This window comes from Erithacus rubecula (assembly GCF_903797595.1).
Source record: "Erithacus rubecula genome assembly, chromosome: 6".
NCBI lineage: Eukaryota > Metazoa > Chordata > Aves > Passeriformes > Muscicapidae > Erithacus > Erithacus rubecula.
Genome location: NC_136688.1, coordinates 5,332,319 through 5,358,205, shown reverse-complemented (window position 1 = coordinate 5,358,205; position 25,887 = coordinate 5,332,319). Strand labels below are relative to the sequence as shown.

General features: G+C 41.4%; 1 protein-coding gene across 3 annotated transcripts in view; it reads left to right on the top strand.

Moving 5' to 3' along the window:
- Positions 1-25,887, top strand: part of KCNC1 (potassium voltage-gated channel subfamily C member 1) — a 107,316-nt gene that overhangs the window by 71,542 nt on the left and 9,887 nt on the right. For all 3 annotated transcript variants that reach the window (XM_079308429.1, XM_079308430.1, XM_079308428.1), the window contains exon 2: positions 12,608-13,541. In XM_079308429.1, the coding sequence (XP_079164555.1) occupies positions 12,608-13,541 (934 nt within the window). The remainder of the gene's footprint in view (positions 1-12,607; positions 13,542-25,887) is intronic.

The window sequence follows — 25,887 nt, the reverse complement described above, 5'->3', positions numbered from 1 at the left end:
TCTCTCTTCTCCAACTTCGCCCCCAATCCCTTTTCACTCCCCCTTAAATTTTTAGGCAGTTTTGTGCCTATTATTTGGATACTTGCTAGGGAAGATTTCCAGAAGAGATTAGTGATTTCTGGTGATTCACAGTTATTGAGTCTCCAAACCAAAATCTCTTGAAGGGCTTAATTTCAATAAGCCAAGAGTCTGATCATAGTAAAATATCTGATAAGATTTCTTAATGTTGAGGACTTCCAAGTCGCATGACAAAGTATTGAGGACACTAGAAAGGGCAGTGGAAATGTTTTCATCCTTTTCTTAACCCAGAGTGCCATTTCCACAGTCACAGATGTCACAGGGTGGCACAAAGAACAAAACTCTAACAGCCTACACAGATCTGAGCACTGTCCCCCATTCTTTACACCCCACATACACATTTGGTGTGTGTTGGATTCCCTGCTCTGCAAAGTTAAAAGGAAGAACATGGCTCAAGGACCGAGCTGGAATTTCACAACCAGCTTTGAACTCTGCAGACACAACTTCTGGGGGACCATATCTTGGCCAACAGGCACCATACCCTAACAACAGCTCAGCACTCTGAATTTCACAGATGATCCACCCCTGGGGAAGTTTAGATATTAAGATACAGATTTTGAACACTATCCCCTAATTTTACCCCAGTTCAAGACCTCAATACTGTTAGTTGTGTAGTCAAAGTTAAAACATTATACTTGAGAAACAAGTTCTAACACACAATCACCTTGTCTGTGGGACAGTGGTACCCACTTGTTTTGCCTTACAAAACAGTTGCAGAGATTGATACCTATATTAACATTTCAACAGCACATCCAAGGTTTAGAGCTCCACACTGTTAAATGCTACAGAGTGATTTGGATTCTTTGTAGTGCACATAGATGCCTAATATTTGAACAGTTATTTCAAATAAAAGATACTTCCTTTATGTCTGAGGTTAGAATTCAGAGGCTGAGATGGTTCTTCAGCCACACATTGTACCTGCATATGCACTTGAGCAAACCTAAGAAATGAAAATACGCCACAGATGATACAGCCAGAAGACAGCAAACAATAATAGATGAGAGGATCCTATCAACAAGATGTTGAGTGTACTGCAGAACTCAAGCTAAACACAGTTGCATAATATCACTAGCAAACTTTTTAGAATATTGTACATTCCTTTTGCCTTCTGCAGAAAGCAATTTTCTCCAGGTTTAGGCTATGACTTACCTTGTGCTCCTTTCTGAATATTTCCATCTTTCTTTTGACCTTGACTGCATGGAGGTTGGTTTTAGAAGTGCCTGCTTGTTGCTTATGCAATACACCTCCCAGGAGGGGTTCAAAGGGCTCCTCCTGAGCCTTTTGTAGCCACAGCTGGAAGAGGTTAACAGAAGGATGTAATTAGTGCAGCACCAAGAGAGAGAGTGACTCTCACCTGCAAAGGGCTGTTGGCAACCCAAAAGGGTTTGACAATGCCAAACAATCAGGTCTGCAGCAATACCCTGGAAATCTCCCCTCTGCAAGGCCTCCACAGCTCCCAACTGAACTGGTTTATGGGAGAGGTGATCACCCTGTGTAGCTGATAGCAGGGTTGGTGTCACAGGTACTGGATGTGACTCACCAATGTAGCCTTAAAGACATAACAATGAGGACAAGGCTTTTTCATTGCTCTCCTCCATGTAAGGACAGAGGTTTTGCATGTCTGTAGGCCACTACTGTGGCTAGATTAGGTACAGTAGGAGAAAACATTGTACCATGAAAAGAAAGGATGCTCCAACTTTCTCCTTGAAATCGGGATGGTGCTGTCAACAAGGAGGGTGGCAATGTGCTCTAACTGCCCTGTGTCACCATGGTGGCAGCTCATGCCAGGGCAGATGCCGTCATGATTCTGGGTTGTACATTATGCTTTCTGTAAATTGCACATCTATACTTGCCCACAAAACAGTGGAATCTCACCAAAACCAAAATGGGCTGTTTTCCCTAAGATGGTAGAAAAATAATTTAAAAATTACTGGGGAAGCAAAGTGTGTGACTGCCCAAACAGGAGACAGTGGCCACCTTATGGCTCCAGTTGCTTACTGCTGATACATTGAAGAGAGGAGCCACAGAAACAAAGGAATAAAGATTTTCTTCTTCAGAGAGACAGGAGAAGTGATGTTGAAAAAAAATACTGTTGATCTTGCTGGTCTCAGTCAAGACAGACTATAGAGAATCCTTTAGGCTGGAAGTGCCTTTTAAAGGTATCTGGTCCAACACCCTGCAATGGGCAGGGACATCTTCAACTACATCAGATTGCTCAGAGCCCTGTCTGACCCGACCTTGGATGTTTCCAGGGATGGCACATCTACAGCCTCTGGGCAACCTGTTCTGGTGTTTCACCAGTCTCATAATGAAAAAACTTCTTCCTTATATCTAAGCCTGTTTCCCTTGTTTAGTTTTAAACCATTAACTCTCATATAATTGCAACAGGCCCTGTTCAAATATTTGTCTCCATCTTTCTTATATGACAAAGGGTATTTTGGAAGTTGCCTAAAAGAGCTACCAACACAGTTTTATAAGTTATGTTGTCACTAATTTGGATATCTAAAATGGCTCACAGCCAGTCAAAACCCAGTACTGACAAAGATTGCTGTCAGTGGAAATTTTGTATGTTCCCATCCTGTGCATTATCCTTGCACAAATTAAGCTCTGCAAGAGCCTCTGCCTAACTAGGGAATGAAAACATCCCCTGCTTTCAAAAATACTCTCTAATTCTTTAATAGTTTTTGAATTTTATTTTTTGTTTGTAATAGTTGCAATTGTAAATAATGTGGATATACTTTTACATAATTATATAATAATGCTGATATTTGATATTCAGGTTTTGTAGAGAAAAAGCACAAAAAGGTCTCAGTATTTAGTAACGTATTTAGGCCATCTAAGAGCTTAACAGGACTTTTGTGTTGTGCACTGCCCAAAGGTAGGAAAGAACTGTGGCCATAATGCTTTAAAAGCAAAAAATGGTAGATATGGATTAAGCTAAGAAAACAATGTGGGAGGGAAAGTACCTACAACACATTGCTAGTCATAATCTGGAAAAAAAATGAAGAAATGGTTTCTCTGAATGACGTGAGATTATCCAAAATGAAGCAGTTGAAATGCCTGAGGTTTAACATCCTTATTTTTAGCTATCTTGTGAAGAACTCTGGCTTTTTGGGGAATACATCATCTGTGACATCCATCCACATAGACTGCAGTGAAAACAGGAAATCCTGAGCTCAACATTTGCTGGCACTATAGCAATCCCAGGGCTCCCAGTTTTCCAGGGTGAGGAGTTATTCTGAGTGCCTCTGTTCTGAGGTGCTAAATTCAACTATCAGAGGGTAAACACTCAGCTGTTCCCAGAATTTAAATCTCTTTGGAACATATCCCACAGAGTCAGAAACTAAGGTTTCAAAATCCATGGTCAAATATTAAATAAGTTGGTCTGTAGAGGAATTATACTATAATTATTTTTGCTGTAGTATAGCTTTGGGTGAGAAATTGGATTAAGGATCTCACTGCAGACACAAACTGCTCACCTTTGGGGCTTGATGCATTCTGGACCTTCCACTTTATCCTGTGTAGGAGCTGCCAACATCATCCTACAGCCTGCCACATCCCAGCAGCTCTGTGTGAATGTGTGTGGAAGGTGTGCAGACAGACCTCACACCCTGTCCAAAGCTGGTTCTGCAGCCAGCCCACCCACATGGGAAACTACAAAAGGTTGGACAGGTGCTCATTTTAATTTGTCTTGAAGCAGAAGCACTATTGTCTGCACATAAACATGATCTGGAACACACACCAAATACCTTGGCTTAAAAGCCACAGGGAGAAAAGTTGGCCTTGCATGTTAAGTTCAAGAGTTCTAAATTTAGGGCAAAGCCTCCCTGTTCAAGTGTTTCCTTATGGACTTTTGTTCTCAGTACTCCCACACATTGGAGGGTTTCCTCTTGCAAAAAAAAAGGTAAGTAAGCAGGGCATGCTCTTTCTAAAGGAGCTGGAGACCATCAAGCACCCTCTGCCTCCTTCATACCTGTAACAATTTCATTCCTGGGGGTTGCTGGGAAGCTGAGGTTGCTGAATCAAACCTTACCAAGGGTGGATTGTGAAAGGCTGCAGAAATAATGTCTCCAGCTCTATGAAAGGCTTCTAGCACCACCTCAAAAGTAGGTTTGAGGGAGGCTGCACACCATATAAGCATAAGCATATGAATTAAGCCACCTTTGGCCAAGACACAGTGCAGAAGCTGTAATAAAAAGGGGAAAAAATAGACCAGCAGCAAGTTAGAGAGGAAGGAAGTGTGATTTTCTCAGGAGACAAAGGTGGTGAGGTGAGATCCTAAAAATCCCAACACATGACACCACCACCATTCATTGCTACAAAGCTCTGTTTCAGTTTAGAACAGAAATTTGCACAGTCCAGAAAATGTTACCAACTGCCTCACAGAAAAAGATTGAAACTCCTAGTATTAATGGGCAATTAAAGTCCTCTGGTTTCTTTTGACATGTGTGAGTTTATGAGATATTACACGACTTTCTCAGTTTTCTTAATCCTAAAGCTTTTGACAGAACTGACAGCATAAATGTGTGGGGCATCATCTGAAAATGAGGTTAATAATTATATTGGATTTATGCAGCAAAAGGCATGTATAGGACTCATGGGATGTTTGAATGTTTAGTGGTTGTTAGCTTACAAAAGAAGGAAAACACCTGAACATTTCTAAATGCCTAATTGTCTGTGAGGGATAGGATAAAAGTGAAAAAGCTTAAGATGAAGGTTATTTAGGTTAGGCATTAGAAAGAATAATTATAGATGAAAAAATGGTGAAGTACTGTATAGAAATTACTGCAGAATTTCTATGATATTCACCAATAGAGATCCTTAACAGTCAGTGTAGCTGCCTTTCAGGAATGATCAAAGATTGTGCTTTGGGACAGAACAGGGAAAGAGCAATTTTGAAGGTCCCTATCAAGCATACATTTCTGCAGTCCCTCAGAGATGGAAGGCTTACTTTCACACTTACAGCTCCTTCTGTTGTGTCTCCTGTACTCAGCTGCAGGAGTCTTGGGGCCCTTTTGGATCAGGAATTTATATATGTTAAGAATTTCCCAGTGCACTATTGTTGAGCAATATGAAACATTCCTTGGTCCCACCAAACTGTTCCCATTCAGTTCTCACTACCAGACTAGAGAGCAACAAGGAAACTTTGCAAAATAAATTCACTTCTCTTCCTTGTCAATGTTCCTATTAATTCACAAGACTTAATCTGTCCTAGATGAAACTGGAAGGCTACAAAGAACCATTCCAGCCCTTGCCTGGTGACCACCTGGCTGGCCATGTGGCCCAGAGGAGCACTGTACATACCCCACTTCCAGTTCTGATGCAGCCTTGCTTATCCAGTAACTGCTTTGTCAAAGCACACAGCTGCCTGCTAGGACTAACATTTGAGAGATCAGCTTCTAATTTATTTATTGCAATGTCAACACCGAATAACTTAAGCATATTTTCCACAGATGACTGCACATTTTTTTTAACACGCTGTTTCATGTCTGCGTGCCACAAAGCATTCCAAGATTTTTTTGCAAGCTGTCATATATTTTTTGGCATTACATAATCGTTTGATCCATGAGCTGCTAGTGGACTTTTTATCTGACTCTAGAGCAAGTTCTGTCTGCAAGGCTCCTTCTAACATTTGTCTCAGCTATGAAACATGAATTTGAATAATCTTGTGGGTGAACCAGCATATTTGCTGGTGTGAGCTTCTCTGTCAATTGTCTTATCATCTCACTGAAAGGCAGACTGCTGAGAGGGTCATCTCTCCCTTCTCAGAGAACAGCTTGGTGCTAACATCTGATTGTGCTCTCACATACCTACACCACATCCATAAAAAAGAACTGATTTTTTTTTTCTCCCCATGCAAATAATTTCCTTTTCATGATCATTGCTCACAGGATCTTGAAACATCTTCCATTAGGGTTCTTAATGAAATATTGCAGAGGTTGCTTTTTGACAGAGTCCCAGCTTTTGCTCACTTCCCCTGCATTATATGGTTGTTGGTATCATGTGCCCACATTTAGTCAGCCCATCAGTCATACAGATTCAGTGTTACTTTCAAAAATTCAGCAGAATTACTGGCACATTAAAAATGAGTCATTTGTTTGAATCAGGGTCCGTATCTCTAAGAAAGCCTGGAAAATTGGTCTTAACATAACAGAATGTTTATAAAGCTAAGTATTTTAAAGCAGCTTTCACTTAACCCATACTTTGGATGAGCTGCAGCAAAAAGATTTGTCTCGTTAAATACTTTGGGGACACATGGATTGAACTAAATTAATTTTAAATTAAGAGTGGTCAAGCCATTATAGATTAAAACAAAAACTTGTCAAAGCTTTGAGATTTGAGTCCCAGATGGGCAAATGCTGGCATTTTCATGGAAGTGCAGTGTTTTTGAGACAAACCTCAATCAGATGAACTACTGCAAAAGAAAGCTGGTAAAGTACTTGAAGAGATACCTTGTAAATAGAAACCCCAGTGCTTTATGCAGGTCTAGCACAGGTCTCTGGGTATATTTAAATTATTGATGTCTTGTAGAAAACCAACCCCTACGTTGCCAGCATATGTCATTGAAACTCCTCAGAGCCTAACTTTTTTATGCAAGTATCTAGCAGTGATAGACAAATATAAAAATTACTAGACTTGGGATTTTTATATTATTCTGCCCATCCACATCCCTCAGCCCTTTCCCACTCCCCCAAAACAAGCAACAAAACCCCAAAACAAACTAACCCAAACATAGGAGATATCATAGAGTCACAATATACTTTTATGGAAGCTCCATGGCAGTAAGACAACCATCAGCTCTCCTTCAGAGACAAAGTTCTGTGGTGAGTTGTATGTTCTCACCTCCCATTTAGTCTTGGCAAGCCCTGGGCCCTCCTAAAAGAGAAGCAGCAAACCTCCTGCTGCTCAGGAGCCCTGCTCATACAGACTGAGATGACAACTGCTCACTTCCTCTTCTTTGCTGGTTCAACAGGACCAGGAATGTTATCGTGTAGTGATTTAAATCTTTTTGTCATCAAAACTGAAGCTCATTGAAATAGATCAGTAGAAAGAGATGGTGACACTTATACAGAGAATTTCCTGATGCTTTAACAGATGTAGTTCAATCAAAATGCCACCTTCCTCTGCTTTTCATCCAGAGGTTCTGGGGAGGATACAATTTCCTGAATTCTCCTATAAAAGGACAGGGATTAAGAATCACTTTTCAAATTATTTCTGATTGCAGATGGAAAGAAAAAGGATGGCAGATCTTCTCTGAGTGTTCTGTGTTTCTTTTCTCCCATCTAGCTTGAGTAGGATTGTTAAATGATTCTGAGCAGTATGAGAGGAGAAGAGCACGTGTCTGCAGTGTGCAGCTGCTACTAACTCGCTCTGAACGTGTGATCTGGAATGAGTTATGAATAGCGTGTCGTGTACACCACTATTTCCTAGAAAACAAACTGCAGTTACTGAAACCTGACTTGTAAAGTCCTTCTGCTTCCACTGCCACCACACATTTTCCACATTGTCTCTGATCAGCCAAGGTCTCCCTTCCCAAGTCCCACTCCAGACACGCATCGGTCTGGACAGGGAGCAAATATAAGCTGGCAGACAGTTCCAAGCCTTAAAGAGTTTATTATCTCAATTAAATTATTTTAAAAATAGGCAAAGGATGGTACAAAAGATGCAGGCCCACATGCTAGAATGTGTCAATGGTTGGAAAATGATGTCAATAGTTGGAGGTTGGAAAAGTGCCTAACTCATCTGATTTCTATCCTGGTGTTTTCATCATCAGACTTCAATGCCCATCTGCACTGAAGTCTGGGAATTCCAGGCACCATATCAATGAATTCTAGCAGGTTATCCAGCATATTTATGTAAACCCAAGCATAAAAAAAGGTTTCTTATCTCCAAGACCAGAACTATCTAAGACATGCAAGGCAAAGTGCTGTAAGCTACTCCCAGAAGTAAACAGCAAAACCTGTGTATTTAATACTGTCTTGTCCAATACTCAGTCCTTTTATCTAAGTCTAGCCTGTAAATCCTCATGTATTAGAAAGTTTATTTGGGTTTATAAGGCTGTTGGACTTTTATTTTCTTTCCATGCTGAGTGGAAAGATGTTGGCTAATTATTATGAGTGGCTACATCTGATTCCATTATCTTGCTCCTTTTACAGCCACACAACTTGATGTGAAACACTACTGTTATGAATTAACTGGTACTTCATATTCCCACTGCACTGGCAAAAATGGCTGGGTTAGACACAAGGCAGGGAGAAATAGATAGATAGATAGATAGATAGATAGATAGATAGATAGATAGATAGATAGATAGATAGATAGATAGATAGATTTAATCATTTAATCAGAGGCAATATAAATTAGGTTATGAAATTGTCCACTTAGGGGCATGACACCTGTTAGACTCTTTCAAAATAAACTTATTAAAATACAGCCAATATCAAGAGAAATTATGCAGGAGTGTAATTTCTTCTCTCTCCAGAATGAAAACATTTTAATGTAACTTACATTTTAATCCAAATCTCCCCCTGTTAAATCTTCTCTCTGCCTTCACTTATGGCTTTGCGGTTTTGGACAATCTGAGATTTTTCTTTGTTGGTATTAGAGCCAGGAAAAAAAAAAAAAGTGATAGCAGTGGCATTTCTAGTGAAATAGAAATCATTAATGTATCAAAGCAAATAAAAGAGTTTAGATCACTTCAAACACTTCACCTAGGTACATTCTTTAATTATAGGAAATTTTAAATGCCATTATGTAACTCAATAGCATGTGACATCACTTCTTAAAATCCTCACTATTTCCCTCAGCCCATTCAGATTCTAGGAAGAAGAGAAACTGCTAAAAAATGCAAGGAGAAAGAAGATTAAGAATCACTAAATTATACAAGAGCAATCCATTGGTTTGATTAGTTTCCAGATCATTATTAGTGAAATAAAAAGAGACAAACTTATTTTCAAAGACAATAGAACATGTGTGAGTTCCACAGTCCTCACCAGATTTTATCAGCATTGCTCATCTCTGGATTTGACATGTTAGGCACATTGGGCCTCTGATGGTGGGTCAGAAAGAACTCTCTTTTTTTGACATCTCTGGCAAAAATAAATGCTGGTTTGCCTAGAAAATCCTACTCACCAATGTTTGTGCTGTTAACTCATGCTTACAGTTCACTAAATCTCAGATAATTAACAAAGAAAAATACTCAGAAGAAAGAAGGGGTGAGAGCAATATGAACTGGGGATCACAAACATAAATCTATGCCAGTGATACTTGTGGTAAGCTGCTAAATTCCTGTGTTCCAAGAAGCTGCAGGTGATAAATCTATCAGAGATGGATGACAGGGAACAAATTGTCAGGCCTGACTTTCAGACATTTCTGCACTTAAATTGCAGAGAAGTTAAATTGGAGAAAAATCTTGGGATTCTTCTTGTCAATACCATTACTCAAAGTTTTATGAAATCTTGAAAGCAGACTCAAGCTTTCAAAGCCACAAAGTCTGCAAAAACATGCCCATCCCTGGGAAAGGATGCTGTTAAATCCAGATAGGAGGAAGCAGACACTTCACACTCATTTAGGAGATGCTTCCTGCTCTGCTAAAATGGGGACTAAAAGCTCTCAATTACCCTCTGAAGCCAAGGTGTGAGCACACAAGGGCTAAAAAGGAGAGAGATCATGGGTGTCATGTTCTCTACCATAGCACTGCACGGATACCACTGCAGAAAACTTAATGCCTGGTCAGATTTGGGTATTTGCTCTGTTTAATACAGTAAAATATCAGTTTCAAGATACATCTTGTGCAAGGTCAGCCTGAAGGTTGTCCTAAGCAGGAAAAAGTCACTCAGGAGATATATTTGTATACAAGGAGAGGTATTGCACTTGGAGTCAGGATAAAGAGAGAGGCCATCTTCACAAACCCTAAAAATGCAAAATGGTTTTATTCCCCTCTCTCTGCTTCTCATCTGTGAGTGTTACCTGTCTTACTGGAGTGTCATCACTTCCTTCTGCAGCCTGAATTCTCAGGACTCTCTGACTCTGTGCAACAACCTACCCCAGGCTGGGATACAGCAGGCATGTTCAGGCTTCTAGGAATATCTTCCCTGACTACTTGGTGCAAGATGCTTTTGGTTTCTCATTTGCCTTATATGCAGACAATTAATCTCTGAGTGTTATTGATATCGTACACAAAAGTGCTTTGACCACTTCAAAGTCTTCAACTGGTTTTTCAGAATGATTGTTGATATACTATAGCCACTAACATTTAGATAAAAGCATATAGAACCTGCACATTTTTATATAGGATCACAAAGCACATGATCAACACCACCTATTTTACAGTTGGAGAAATGGAGCATGGAGAAATTTCCCTGTTTAACAGGAGAATCTGATAAAAATGTACCCAAAATTCTGCTTCTCAATTTCCCTAATCTTCATATTATTTATCTCCCAGATATATTAGGCATTGATTTTAGCACATACCAGCATGTGTAGTAGATCCTCACATAGTGCTGTGATAACCTGAAGTGTTTAGGGGAAAATACTGCTTTATTTTTTAAATCTGTGACAATGGTTCTGATCTTTTTGGCAGCAAAGCTGAATTTGGAAAACAGAAGAGTCTGCTTCTGTATCCTTCCAAGCTTATTTGCTCTTATTGGCCTAACACTGACATAGGCTGCCCAGAGAGGCTGAGGATCTCCAGCCTTGGAGATACTTAGACCTGAACTAGGCAAGAGCAACCTGGTCCAGCTTTGAAGTTGTACCAAACAACCTCCAGAGGGCCCTTCCAACAGAAATGATTTTGTGATTTTATTCTCTTCCATTTTCTTTGTACTCAATTAAATGGCTGCCCTCAAATGGTGGCAAATCCATGTTTTTGACTTTGTTTGCTAATATAGAAGGTCAAGTGTAATTCTGTGTTAGATCTACCTAGGAAGGCAGACAGGAGGAACATCTTGATTGCAGGAGAGTTTTGATTGTTTGAAGCATAGGTTGTTTTAAATGGGTCTGTTCCTTTGGCAGCTGTTTTGTTCAGATTATTGCACTGCATTCACTGGCAACCCACAGTTAGATGAAACTGGTTCTTTTAAACCCCTGTGTTGGCTACACTGTTGAAAAAGGGATACTGTGAGTAAGAGGAAACTAAGAGTATTTGATAATATTTTTATTATCACAGTTGCTTATGCTCATAAATACAAGGAAATACCTTATATGACATCTCTCATCAAACAGTTGTGGGGAGTGGAATGGCAAGAGGTATTACCATGACTGTACTATTCCAACACATAAAGAGACTTAGACATATGCAAATTACTTAATTGATTAAAGGAGGATTGAGCAGGGCAATTGTGGTTACAAGACTTGAGAATTTTGGCCTGACTGCACTGACTATGCCCCTCAATTATCATGAAATGCAACCAAGAGGTCTCTTTTAGGCTGACCAATGACTGAGAAAAGCTAAGAAAGCTGGTGTTGATCAGCTTGGAGAATAGAATTCTCCAGGGAGACCTTATTGCTGTCAATAATGCCTCCCAGTCATACTTAAAGGGAGCTCATAAGAAAGATGCAGGCTGACTTTTTAGTAAGTCCTGTTGTGACAGGACCCATGGTTTTAAACTAAATGAGGGAAGATTCATACTAGAAGAGATTTTTTCACAATGGTGGAACACAAGCACAGATTTCCAAGAGAGGTGGTAGATGCCCCATCCCTGGAAACATTCAAGGCCAGACTGTAATTGTAATCAAACATCCTTAAAAAAAAAAAATCTAATTCTGGTAAAGTCTTACACTGTAATAAAAATCTCTTCAAGAAAATTGTATCTGGTGAAAGCCAATAGATCTGTGTGCTTTGTGATCAGCTGACAGGCATACCTGAAACCTCTTCCTTACCCTCTCAAAAGATCTAGAGAAGGGAACTGAGAACAGAGGCATTTGAGAGCTCAGTTTGATAATGTGACTCTTCTCAACCTGTGTTTGGGGTTCACCAAGAAAGTCTGATGATGCCAAGGACTCTGCTCCTCGCTATAGAGCCTACCTGAGACTGCCACTAGTATTTATTAGCACCTTTCTGAGATCTGAAATATCACAGCTCTCACTAAGCTGGGAGCAGCCACAACACTGCTGAGAACAGTACTGCCTGGCAGTTCTCCTGGAAGGTGTGCTCACTCTTTAAGGAACAGAAGTAAGAGAAGATCAAGTTCAGGAAGGTACAATTTCAGTATGTCCTTAATCTTAAATCTCACAGAAAGTCCTGAGATTTAAGTGCTTGTTTAAATTTACACCCACACGAACGTGCTACCTGTATAAGAATGGATTTTAGCACGTACTTATATACTGCTTTCCCTCTTTCCTTCCCTTTTATACTGCTGAATGTTAGGCTGCCTTTGCAGGTGAGACTTGGCATCTGAAGCCCACAGGGAGAAGGCTTGGCATTATATTTACATTTAATACAGCTCTTGCCTCTTCCTGATGTTTTAAAATCAAAGCCCCCGTACTTAACCTACTGTTTAACATTTCTCTCATGTCTTTCTTTCCACAGTATGTGGCATTTGCCTCCCTGTTCTTCATTTTGGTCTCCATTACCACCTTCTGCCTCGAGACCCACGAGAGATTTAACCCCATTGTGAACAAGACAGAGACAGAATTCATCGGGAATGACACGCAGGTGCGGCACTACAGGGAAGCAGAGACGGAAGCCTTTCTCACCTACATCGAAGGTGTCTGTGTGGTCTGGTTTACATTTGAGTTCTTGATGAGAGTCACTTTCTGCCCAAACAAGGTGGAATTTATCAAAAACTCTTTGAACATCATTGACTTTGTGGCCATACTGCCTTTCTATCTAGAGGTTGGACTCAGTGGCCTGTCTTCCAAAGCTGCTAAGGATGTCCTGGGCTTCCTCCGCGTAGTCCGTTTCGTGCGAATCCTGCGAATTTTCAAGCTGACCCGCCACTTCGTCGGGTTGCGGGTCTTGGGACACACCCTCCGTGCCAGCACAAACGAATTCTTGCTGCTCATCATATTTTTGGCATTGGGCGTCTTAATCTTTGCCACGATGATCTATTATGCCGAGAGAATAGGTGCTAAACCAAATGACCCTAGTGCCAGTGAACACACACACTTTAAAAATATCCCCATCGGCTTTTGGTGGGCTGTTGTCACCATGACGACCCTGGGCTACGGAGACATGTATCCTCAGACTTGGTCAGGCATGCTGGTGGGGGCCCTCTGCGCTCTCGCTGGTGTGCTGACCATTGCCATGCCTGTCCCTGTCATTGTGAACAATTTCGGAATGTATTACTCCTTAGCTATGGCTAAGCAGAAGCTACCAAAGAAAAAAAAGAAGCATATCCCGAGGCCACCCCAGCTGGGATCCCCCAATTATTGTAAATCTGTCGTAAACTCTCCACACCACAGTACTCAGAGCGACACTTGCCCACTGGCCCAAGAAGAAATTTTAGAAATTAACAGAGCAGGTAGGAAACCTCTTAGAGGAATGTCCATCTGACCGTTAACCTCCATCCCGCGTAGTGATTTAAGATTCAGCCAGACTGCTTTCTTAGAGCAATGGGTAGCACATTTATCCATTCTAGTCCCACCATCACACAGTGAATAATATGTGTGAAGTCTAGGTTGCAGGGACAAATGGTACAGTGGAGGCTGATCAGCAAAACTAAGGATGAGAGCACGCTCTAGGAGCCCAAACTTTGGTCCTGGTTAAGGGCATACAAGTCTCAAGATATTTTGGAAAGCTGTTACATCTAGTGGAAGAATTTTGAGAGTTCTACAGCTGTGTTGCTGGACTGTATAATGCATCTCAGAGGCTCCTGAGAGCTGAATGCTTCATAGAGCAGAGTAGGAGCCAAGTACTCAGCAATTACAGAGCTTTCTGACAAAACAGGGCTGGAATTCAAAACAGCCAGATGCTTTCTCATTTGTTCCCATTTGGGACCTTTCAGCTGTTTTAAATGGCAGATATTGTACATCTCATTACAGAAACTAGGTGCCTAGTAAGTTGAAGGGACAACTATACCACCATGCATATTCATGAGACAATCCCGTCTCTTTCTGATGATTAACTGCAAAGTAGAACAACAGCTCAAATTCTTGACACTAATGCAAAATGACTCACTCTGAGACAAGACTAGATGTAAGGATGTTTATTCCATGGCATGCAAATCAACCTATTCTATAATATTCCACTAGCATTTAGCTTTAGATCTATGAAGAGTTTTGAACCACATTTTCTAAAACATGCTCCTTTTGCAAGTATGGGTTGGTGAGTTACAGCTCGTTCAACCTTCTAGCAGCAAAGGCCAACTGGAAAAGGTCTGACTGGTCATTACTGGCTGGTTTGGCCTAAACAGTGATTGCCTCATTGTTATTTTTCATTGTACTGATTCATGTTAGCAATAGGTGAAACCAGAGCAAAATTAACCATACTAATTCTACTGGGAGGGGGGGAGGGAAATGGAAAGAATACTAGTCACCATGGAATATATTATAATATCCCATGGCTAGTGGTTAATTATGGGAATATCTCAGTTCTATGAGACTCCTATAGCACACAAAATTACGGGGCTCCAATTTGGTTTTTTAAACCCCATAATCTACCTCTACCCATGGAATATCACTATTTATTCTATGGAGTAATTTGAAAGTCGATAACCATGTTGAAAACAATGCCAACTTCGTTTCTGGCAGATGTTCCAGCCAAGTTGCATAGTAGACATTCTTTAGCCTTTTCAGAATATCCCCCTTTGTTGTATTAGAAAGGACAGATCGCCAGCCAAGTGATCTCAACTGACATAGAGTTCAAAAGATGTGTTTTGGAAGAGCTAGCATATACCTATGATGGTCTTGTGTTATCATTTTTTTGCTTTGAAGAAAATTCTGATTTGTTACTCATTGTGAGTGAGATATTTTCTCGTCATCTCATAGCCATGCATGTTGATGTCATTGTGAGAAGCACAAAGAAAGTGAGACTTTCCTTTGTGTGTGACTTCACCAATGCCAATGCTAATTTCGGAGGGGAAGAGCTGGTGGGAATCTTTCTCTTCTTTCCTGTTCTCTTTTCTCTTCCTTTCTTATTTCTTTCCACTTCTGTGCAAGTATGTAAAATCCATTCAGAAGGTAAATAGCTTTCATTTTGTTTTTGTTAAAGGCTATTTCCATTGCAACAGGCCAATCACAATTCACGTGACTGATAGACTGTACCAATTGTATCCTTGGCGCACATACGCGATGGTTTTATCATCCATTCCCCTCAGGTTGCAAATGCTTATCACAGCTCATGTCCAAGCAGCAAACTTCTTCATAAAGCAGATGCTTTTGTGGCATCATGGATCAAGAGGGAAAGAGGGCACAGCAATATTGTGTGTCTCCTACCATGAGCAATGTGCTAACTGCCCCATGATAGGGTGCAAGAGATGCCAGACTCTGGGGTACTTTAGCAGTCAGCTGCAGAGTGAAATCAGCTCAGAAATCCCTGGCTTTATAAAGCTCCTTCCATTTCCTACCCTGGTCCTCTCTGGGAACTGGAGGACCAGGAACTCTACAAGTTCAGTACAATTCCACACTGGTATCCTGGGAATACGTGTAATTTTGGTTCAATGTGGAACTGTTTTGCCACCATCAGTGCTCTAAACTCAGCTGTTACTGCAATATCTGTGAAGCATTGGTAGTAGCAGCAACTTATCTATTTCTGCAATAATTAAGAGAGACTATTTTTATATACATATACAAGCATATATATTTTAAGAAGTAACAAAGCACACTTACACTTCAGCTAACAAAATTGTAACACTGTAGCTGGAGTTCCGTTTCTGATAATTATTATGCAGCACGAGCAGCAAAAAATATTGCCTGCATCTTTTAGCTTCCAAATAGGGAAAGATCTATATGTGTGCAGGAGAAAAGCAAAAAATACTAACATCAGAACCAAACTGTTAAGACAAGATCTGCATTGCTGTGGATGTTAAGTTTCATTTCTGTAACACGAAGCATTCACAGGCACAGGTTTTGAAACCATTACCTCCACATTATATGAAAACAGGGACTTGCAAGCAGTGAAAATCTTTAGATGGCTTAACATCACTTAACTGTGAACAACTGGTTGATGCTGCACTAGGAACACAGAATGGGTGCCTAACTTTTCTAAAATAGTGCCCAAATTGTCCAGCATATTTCTTGTAATTTTTAACTGTAAAGTTTCCGTGTGACAGTATCTAGATCACATAAAATAATGTAATTTGTATCCAATATGTTACTAAAAAACAAAAATCCTGCTTAGTTGCTCAGGTGCAAAGGACATCACATGAAGTTATTAATTCCATATATTATTTGTGGTGGAATGATAAAACATATCACCAAACAGGGCTGAGCACAAAGGAGCTCTGCACATTGCTCCCTCTCTCATGCATGGAGTCAGCACTTCACATCTGTTCCTGGCCCATGCCCTCAGGGCCAGGGGGCTCTAAGAGACCTCAGCACAGCTCTGCCCAGTGCCTCCTCCCAGGATAAGGAGCACTTTCCTGGCACAGGCATGCAAACAGCAGAGCTTTGCCCACAGGCTGCACAGCTGCTGCCAACGATGCTCTGGTCATTTGCAGGCAAAGCAAAGATGCTTTGAATTTAACGTTTGGCAGGTTTGAATTAAATCTTTTTATTGCCCCCAACACTCTCAGCAGCTCAGTCCTGTGCTAATCTACACCTGGCAGGAGGGTATCTTTAGTTAACAGCACTTGGTTTTAATCTGACACAAAGAATGCCAGAGTTTTATTTTACTGTATCTCCAATTCCTGCAGCAACCCTTCCTGTTTTCCATCCCATCTGACCCCACCAGTGAGTGGCTGGGAAAGCAGCAGGGGGGAGCAAAGGCATTTCAGAGTAGAGGATGGCAGAGCTAGTGCTGCAGGCAGACCTTCACCAGCAGTACTAAGAAAGAAGAAATTTCCTCTATACAAAACATTGTTTTCAAGGACTTTCTGCTGCCCATAAATTCTCAAGATACTGCTTAAAGAGTGCCTGGTGGAGCCAGGCCTGATACCAAACAGCAGATTTCACCTGACCAATTTGACCAAAACTTCTTGACCTGGGCATATCTCAAACTATAAAGAACTGTGCATCCCCTTACTTAACATACACCCAGCAAATTCTAGCACCTCCATGTCCAAGGATTAATGTTGTTATATTGCAGTGTTTTTACAAGCCCTGTTCAAGATCAGGGCTTCATTTTGGCATCATTTTGTACAGGACAATCACTACACTGCAATCAAATACCTAGCAGGCTAAGTGGACAGCAAAGAGAAAATGGAAGTAAACCCCAATATTTTCAGTTGGCATGGGGCTTAATTTAATTGAGGAAGCTTACTTGAAAGGTCTGTGGGAAAGCCACTAGTTGAATATAACTAAATAAGCATCAGTCAACCACAGTCTGCTATGCTGGAGTGTCTTTTATCTCAAGGCTTGAGTATTCTAAACAGTCAATATCATAACAGAAGTTTAAAAAAATACAAAACAAACAAAAAAACCCAAAACAACAACAACAAAAAAAACAAAACAAAAACAACAACAAGCCAAAAAAAAAAAAAAACCCAAACAACCAAACAATCAAACCAAACCTAGAAAAGACAGCTTCACTTAAACATGACTTTTGTCCCAAGCCTCACACTGTTTCACAGGTATAATAATTTAATTCAGCACATAATGAAATATTTTAAGGTGCAAGTTGGTTAGACCAACTCAAAACATGCAAAACAGATATTAAAAGCTCTCAGTTTTGCTTTTAAAGCATTGCCCAGTTCCTCAGCCCTCCTCTTACATGAGCTGTGTGCTTACCTGCTGGAGAGGGTGACTGCATGGTTCCATCTGAGTTGTCACTGGATGAAGCAGTGAATGTAACTTCCCAGCACTGTAAAAGAAAGTTAGAATGTGAGTGGAATTCATAACTTCATTTGATGCCTACAGTACTGTCTGGTGCCACACAGCAATGATCTAAAGAATGTATTTGTCATACATAAGCCAAGGAGATGGGTTAATTGGGATTAATTGAGAGATCTATCCCACCCTTTTATTATTTTCATATATATATATGCAACAGCAGCACACAAAAGGTTTATATTGACTTTAACATGGCCAAATTAAGAATTTCTCACCTCTCTGATCCCCTCTGCATGCAGCTTCTCTTAAGCTATACTACAAGGATATCCTATCTTCATACAAATGTACTGTGCAGCCTCTTTCACAGTGTACCGGTGGCAGAATTCTCTGCTCATTGCATGGCTGTAAAATACAGAAAAAATTACTGGAATTGAGGCACCTAAGAGGAGAGGGGAAATATCTGAAATTACAGACTTTAGCTTCAGAAAAGCATTCAGTGGTTCTTTTACTTCTCTGCCCCAAAGCCAGTTTTCAATAACTCACTCCTAGACAATCCTGATGTCTGGACAGTTAAAGTAATCCAAGTTTATCCCTGATAGAAGGGAGCTACAAAGTTGCAGTGACTCCAGTGTACCCCATGGTCAGATGAACTGGAACAAGCTGTGATGTTAGGAACCCAATATTTCAATGCAATTTCCTGAGAGAGAGCTGATCTCCTTTTAAAGAAATCATGTGGAATTACCCACTCCAGCTTTATCACTCATGCTTTCTGAAGGAGCTGCTCTTTTCTCAGGGCTTCATTTTTCATCTCTTCTGTCATCATAACCTAAATAACCTGTATTCCTTGTGCAACACACTGGCTCTAACGTCAGAAGTGTGCTGAGCACTGTAATTCTAGTGCCAGTGCTCAGTGGGAGCTGGGAACTCATGGCAGCTTTTGTCAGAGGCCCATTCTGCTGCCTAACATTGCACTGTAGCTTGTGAACCTTGGTGGCTTTTATGGAGAGCAAAGCATTGTTAAAGCTATAGGTAGGTAGTCACTGTGGTGGTCCTGCAAACCACAGGGAAGCAAATTCTCTGATCAAGTGTCTCTGAACATTATAAAAAAATGTCTTGTCTAATTTTAGTGTCATAAAACCTTTGCTCCTCTCTGTAAGATGGACAGTAGATAGCTAAGTAACTTCTAAGAGTTTAGGTCTGTTTCAGCTTAAAAAGCTCAGGTGTTTAAATATGTTGGACATAAAAAATACTAAAAAGGCAACAGAAAAGCTAATAAGGAGGTCTTTTTTCTTTCCTCACTATACTTAGCCTCCCTAGTCTTTAAAATCCAAAACTCCTCACTCCAAAATAGCAAATGAGGTAATGATCACATCTTGATATCACTGATGACAGTCTTTGGGATCTAATGGATAAATTACTAACACCTCAAAACAAAAGGAGTAACACTCAAATATTCTCATCTAACTTAAGTTTGATTTGTCTGAGGTCCCCCTTATATTGGAAGAAGAATCAGGCAGCCTCTGAGAGTAATCCTCTCATATATGACCTGAGTTATCCACTGGGGATGCCTTTCTCCATAAGACATCACAGGTGACTGCAGCTCTAACTCAATATTCTGTAGTTAAGTGCCTACAGTTCTGTGGAAGCACTTTGGATCTATTCCTTGTCCCCTGCCCCATGTGGCATTCCTGCAATCTCACAGCTGGAGGTCACATCTAAAGCAGAATCTATAACTAATACAACATAATATCTCATTGTACAATTATTCATCTGTCACTTCCTGTAGAGATAAAACCCGTGGGTGTCACTTGTACTACTGTTGACTTTTGAATATGAGTAAAAAATAACATCCTCTAAGCCAAGAAATTTGAAAACAAAAAGGAGGAGCTATGTATTCCAGCACAGTGCTTTATGTTTCCTGCTTTTCTCTGGCACTAGGTGAGACATGAAAAAAATTCTAAAATTAGAAAATCTTCCCATACAAACCCTGTGGGCCAGAGCCAGAACTGAGTGTGTTTAGGGACTGGACTGCACTAAGCTAAAAATCAATTGCAGAAATAAATAATAAATTTTAGGAGTTTTCATGCCTTAATAACCTAATGAGCACAAGGCACTTTTCGTCATGGGAAAACACAGATACAAGCACTTCAGCCAAATAAGGTCAACCTGTGCCAATCCTCCAGCACAAAGCAGATATAAATATGCTAAATCCTCTTTCTCAAGCACACAGCTCCCGTGCCATCCAGTGCAGAATGCATTCCTGGAATATGAAACAGATACTCTTGGCATCTCTTCCTTCTGTTGAGTATGGTTGGTGTTTTCAGGACAGATACAAGAAAAGGCACCTCTGTGCAACAAGTGCATTTCTGCTGCAGTACAATTAAACCAGATCACTTATTTGTTACTACAAAAGGGCAGGGGGAAAAAGGTGTAGGGTATGAGGTCCCAGTTCTGTGCCCAGTCCACTTGCTTGTATCCCTCTTGGACTATACTTGCTGGATATTTTCTCTGAGCCTTTTGTTTACTTGCTTGTCTGTTTATAAGCACAAAGCCGAAGTAACAAGCACTCTACCATTCCTGCTGTCATGATTCTTTGTATTCATTCATCCACATGCCATGTCTCAGACACCTTCCATACTCTATAGATCATCATACTGTATTCCTCAGTCAGAGCAGTAATATAAGATGGTAACGTGACTCACCTGACTGCATTTTCCTGCAACCTCTACCTGACCTGGCAATGACCCCCCTGGTGTTAGTGAGACTCCCAGATGTTCAGAGTAGGTATAAGTAAACCCCTAGAAGGATCAGGATGAAACTAGGAATGATCTTCCAGAGCTCTTTGCAATGCAGGATTTCCAGAAGCAACCGTTCTCAGCACTGCATTAAGCACATATCCAGTAATGCCTGTAAATAGCAATATGCACTGGATCGACTTTCCTAGAGCTCCTGAACTTCTCTAGCAGTACCAGTAGCTAGGCAGCCAACATACTGTCACCTCACTTCAAGAAGTAGTACCTGTTAAGGGTGATATTCTCTGGGAGTGATGTCACTATGTTGGCCGAGTTAGTTCTGGGAGAGACGGTCACCACCGTCACTGGAGTGCCTTTCCTGGGGGACACGGCTTCCTGGAGGGACCCAGGTCGACACGGTGGTGAGTAAATGTTGAAGAGGTAGGTTGGGTTGGAAGGATTCTGCATAATTCATGTAGCATTCTAAATTCTGCTCTCGTGCCAGTGTAAAGTCCTTCAGTACGATCCACGCAGAAGAGCTTGATAACAACCTTCAAAATATGCAGTAATATAAGAATCAGGAAACTAATAAAGATACATAGATAAAGATATTGATTTTAATGGCCTTAGAATATTGGGGTAACTAAAATGAAGTTGTTATATAGGAATCTTAATTCTTTTACATGTTCACATTTCTCTCTTTTTTCTCTTTCTCTCTTTCACTCTGTTTGTTAACATTTTCTTGTTATTGCTGTACGTTGCTTGCAACTTGTGTATGTTACAGACTGTCACATTTTATTCTGTGAAGTTTTTCTCCAATTCCCATCAACCCGAGCTCCATGTTGGGCAGCCGAGGAGATTACAGTACAGTTCTTTATTGCAAAAGAACCAGCAATGTCACAGACTATAGGTAACTTCACTGAGGTTGTGACACAAAACCTGATGCGAGGTATTAATGCAAAGAGTAAGTACTTGGTATGAAAATAGAGCTATTTAGTCAAATTACTTTCTTTTTTTTCAGATAGTCTGCATGGGAAAAAATTGATTTTTATTACTCTCCAGAAGAAAATACTCACAAACCTACCAATCTAGGATTCTTGTCACTCTCATTGGAAAACCAATGGTGCCTATGTCAACATCTCATTGCTCATTTTCAAAGGCTTAAACCCATACTTTCTATGCTGTTCTTCTCTATGCTAAGCTTCCTTCTACACTCTCCAAGTCATCACTTCATCATTTTGTCATCCTTTTGTCTGTGGTTTAATATATCTTCTACATAATTCTTTTTCTAATTTAATATAGTTATATCCCTTTCACTCGAAAGACCTGATTAAACAATAACATAAATGAGTCCCTACCCATGGGATTCAGGTTTCTTAATTCTGTGTGAGGCTCTGCAGCCTATAAAATTGATTTCTGTAGCCAAAGATGGTCTGGCACGGAAACATAATTGTTACTTTGCTGAATGATGTCCAGAGCAAAGCATTTTGTTTTACAATCTTCCCCAAGTACTCCCATAAACTAGTTTTAAAGAATGGTAAACAGTAGCTGATAAACATTCTGATCATTTTCTAGAGGGACAGCATGAAGTTTATTGCTTATTCTTAATTGTCAGGAGCTCAGAAATCACTACAGTCATGTACCAACTCAAGAAAAGTGCATGTCTCAGTGTGAAGTTCCTTTACTACCTGGTTTTCTGTTATGCTCTGACTCTCTCTAAATAATTGAAGAAGCACAGCAGAGTTTCCATAACATCCGGCATAAAAAATAGAGTAATTTAAACTGATGCAATTGATGAGTGGACAATGAATATTAATGCAGAGTAAACACTCTTCAGGCAACTAAAACAGAAACAACTTGCTAACAGGACTGGAATTTGACTTAAGGAGACTCAAGAGAGTTGGGAATTTAACTGTATTTCTTTGCCATACAACATCTCAGAGAGAAATCACTGAGTAACACAATTTTTTAGGTTGGAAAAGATCTTTAAGATCATCAAGTCCAACTTCTAACCCAACACTGCAAGTCTACCATTAAACCATGTCCCACAGTGCCACATCTACACAACTTTTAAATATCCCTAGGGATGGCGACTTGACCACTTCCCTGGCAGCCTGTTCCAGTGCTGGACATCCCTTTTGGTGAAGAAATATTTCCTAGTGGCCAATCTAAACCTGTCCTGTTACAGCTTAAAGGTATTTCCTTTTGTCCTGTTGCTTGTTACTTGAGAGAAGAGGCCGACCCACCTGGCTGCAGCCTCCTTGCAGGTACTTGTAGAGATCTCCACTCAGCCTCCTTTTCTGCAGGATAAACACTCTCTACTCCTCCAGCCACTCTTCAAGACTTGTGCTCCAGACCCTTCCCCAGCTCTGTAGCTCCTCTCTGCCGGGCCCAGAACTGGACACAGCCCTGGCAATGTGGCCTCAGCAGCACAAGGGACAGTCCCTGCTCCTGCTGGCCACACCATGGCTGCCCCAGGCCAGGCTGCCCTTGTCCTCCTTGTCCCTGGGCTCTGCTGGCTCGTGCCCAGGGCTGTCACAGCCCAGGTGCTTTGGTGCCCAGCAGGTTCCAGCCCCTCTGGCCCATCGTGGCCTGTCGGGGCCGTTGTGGCCCCAGGCCAGGCCTGGCTCTGGGCCTGGCTGCCCCTCTGGCCATGGGCTCAGCCCCGGCTGCGCCTGTGCAGATCCCTCTGCAGAGCCTTCCTGCCCTGCAGGGCAGCACTGCCACCAGAGTGTGTGTCTGAGCTGCTGAGGGTGCCCTCCATCCCTGCTCCAGAGCACGGGTAAAGGCATTGAGCAGCACTGGGCCCAGCACCGAGCCCTGGGAACACTGCTGGTCCCGGCTCCCATCTGGATGGGATCCACTCTCAGCCATCCAGACAGGTTTTTACCCAGTGAACAGTGCACTTTTCCAAGCTATGAGCACACCATTTCTCTAGGAGAATGCTGTGAAAAACTTTTCCCTCATCCGCTAAGTGGGTCACTTATTGCAGAAGGAGATCAGGTGGGCCAAGCAGGATGTGTTTCCTAAACCCTGGCTGGGTCTGATCCCCGATTGTTCTGCGTGTGCCACGTGGTCACTCAGGACAATCTGCTCCAGGACCTCCCTGGACACCAGGGTCTCCCCAGATCCTCCTTCTGGCCACTCTTGTAGCTCAGTGTCACATTTGCCAACCTCCCCAGTGCACCAGTGCTGCTGATGAAGGATGAAAAGGGGCTCATTGAGCATTTCCATGAGCTCCCTCGGTACCTTTGGGTGGACCCCTCTGGCCTGAAAACCTGTGTGTCTCACTGCTCAATGACCATTTCCCTTGGACTGTGGGAGCTTCATTCTGCTCCCCATTCCTGTCTTACAGCTCAGGGGACTGAGCACCCAGAATAAAATTAGCCTGAGTATTAAAGACTCTTGCAAAGAAGGCATTACACAGCTCAGTCTTTTCCTCACCCTATATCCCCCCACAACCAATAAAGGTTAGAGATTCTCCTTAGCCCTCTTTTTGTTGCTAATGTATTTATAGAAAGACTTTTATTGTCATTTATGGTAGTGGCCAGATTGAGTTCTAATATTATTCAAATTTTCACCCTGCATGACCTGATAACATTCCTGCAGTTTTCCTGCCCACCCCATCTTCTAAAGGTGAAAGTTGCCCTTATTTTTCCTGAGCCCCAGCCTGTTCAACAGCTCAGTCCTACTCAGCCAGGCTGATCTCCTTCCACTGGCTCATTCTTTGGTACACAGGGACAGCCTGTTCCTGTGCCTTTAGGATTTCCTTATTGAAAAATGTCCAGCCTCCCTGACTTCCTTGCCCTCCAGGATTGCCTCCCAAGGGACTCTGTCAACCAGGCTCCTAGTGTTCAACATGGGAGTTCTGCTGACCCCCTCCTTACTCTCTGGGAACCAAAAATTACTATTTTGTGATCCTTGTTGCCAAAACAACTTCCAGCCATCACGTCACCCACAAGTCCTCCTCTGTTCACAAACAACAGGTCCAGTGAGGTATATTCCCTACTTGGCTGACTAGGGAAGTAAAATCTAGGGATAAAAAGTCAATGGATATTTTCAGATAGCGAGCAGCTCTTAACTCCTCCGCAAATCAAAGTAAATATCTTTGAATACTTGAATTCCTACTCCTAATTTCATCATAATCATTTGCTTAGCACAAGAAGTATCAGGCAAAAATGGTGCTGCAAAACCAGGATGCAAAAAGGAATGTAAAATCCTTGCCTTTTTTTTTTAATTCTTCTTCTTTTTAAGAAAAAGACAGCTGGGAAAATCTGTCCTCCAGCAGCCTCACGGCTGTTCTACTTCCCACTTGCAGATAATAGGCTTGTAGCTAAGAAAAGCTAGAGCACAGCAATTCTCCACCCTCACCTCAGCCGTGCCACCCCTGTTCCTGTAGCTTTCTGTCACGAGCCCAAGAGCCAGGGAAACCCATCATCCCAAGAAGAGTTCCCCACTGCCAGCAGGGTATGACACAGCTAATGTTTGCCACAGTAACAAGGCTTTTACACCACCAGGAGAGGGTGATAGGACTGAAATACAACAGACTAATTAACTCACGGAATATATACTAATACTTTCTTCAGGGAGCCAGCTGGATAAAGGTCTCTGCTGTTAGGGTACCTCATGGAGATCCTTCTTCATGAAACACTTCAGGCAGCTACTGTAAACATTAGAGTTAGTGACACATATAAAGTGAAAATGACCCTCATGTTCTGAAAAAGAACCAAAGGACACTCATTGATCAGGAGTGGGACTACTCACAGACAGTAATAATGGCAGTACCAGGCTTGGATCAGGACTATAAGAGCACAGTTGAGATCTAGAGAAGTGGTAGGTTATTTTTTTTTTTTTACATGAGGTGAGGATGTGAAATGTAACTTTACTTAGAGAAGATTTCCCCAGAAGCAAGATCTTCATCTTTTAAACAACTTACTTTCCTGGCCCTGTTCTCAGCTGCTCCTGCCTGATTCCTGCCTGTCAAACCCTTCCCTTGTAACAGGCTGCAAAGCTCTGAAGGCACCCAATGTCAGCTTAGGAAAGTTGTAGGTACTCTGCTCTGTCCTTATCTCTTTCAATCTTTAAACAAGGGTAGGAGCAAGATAGTCTCTGTTCTTCTGGAGGAGACTGTCAATGGCCTCATTTGACCAAAAAACCAAAACTATGTCTCTTAATCACTGTGTTTCTGATCTAGAGCTGAGAAAACCCC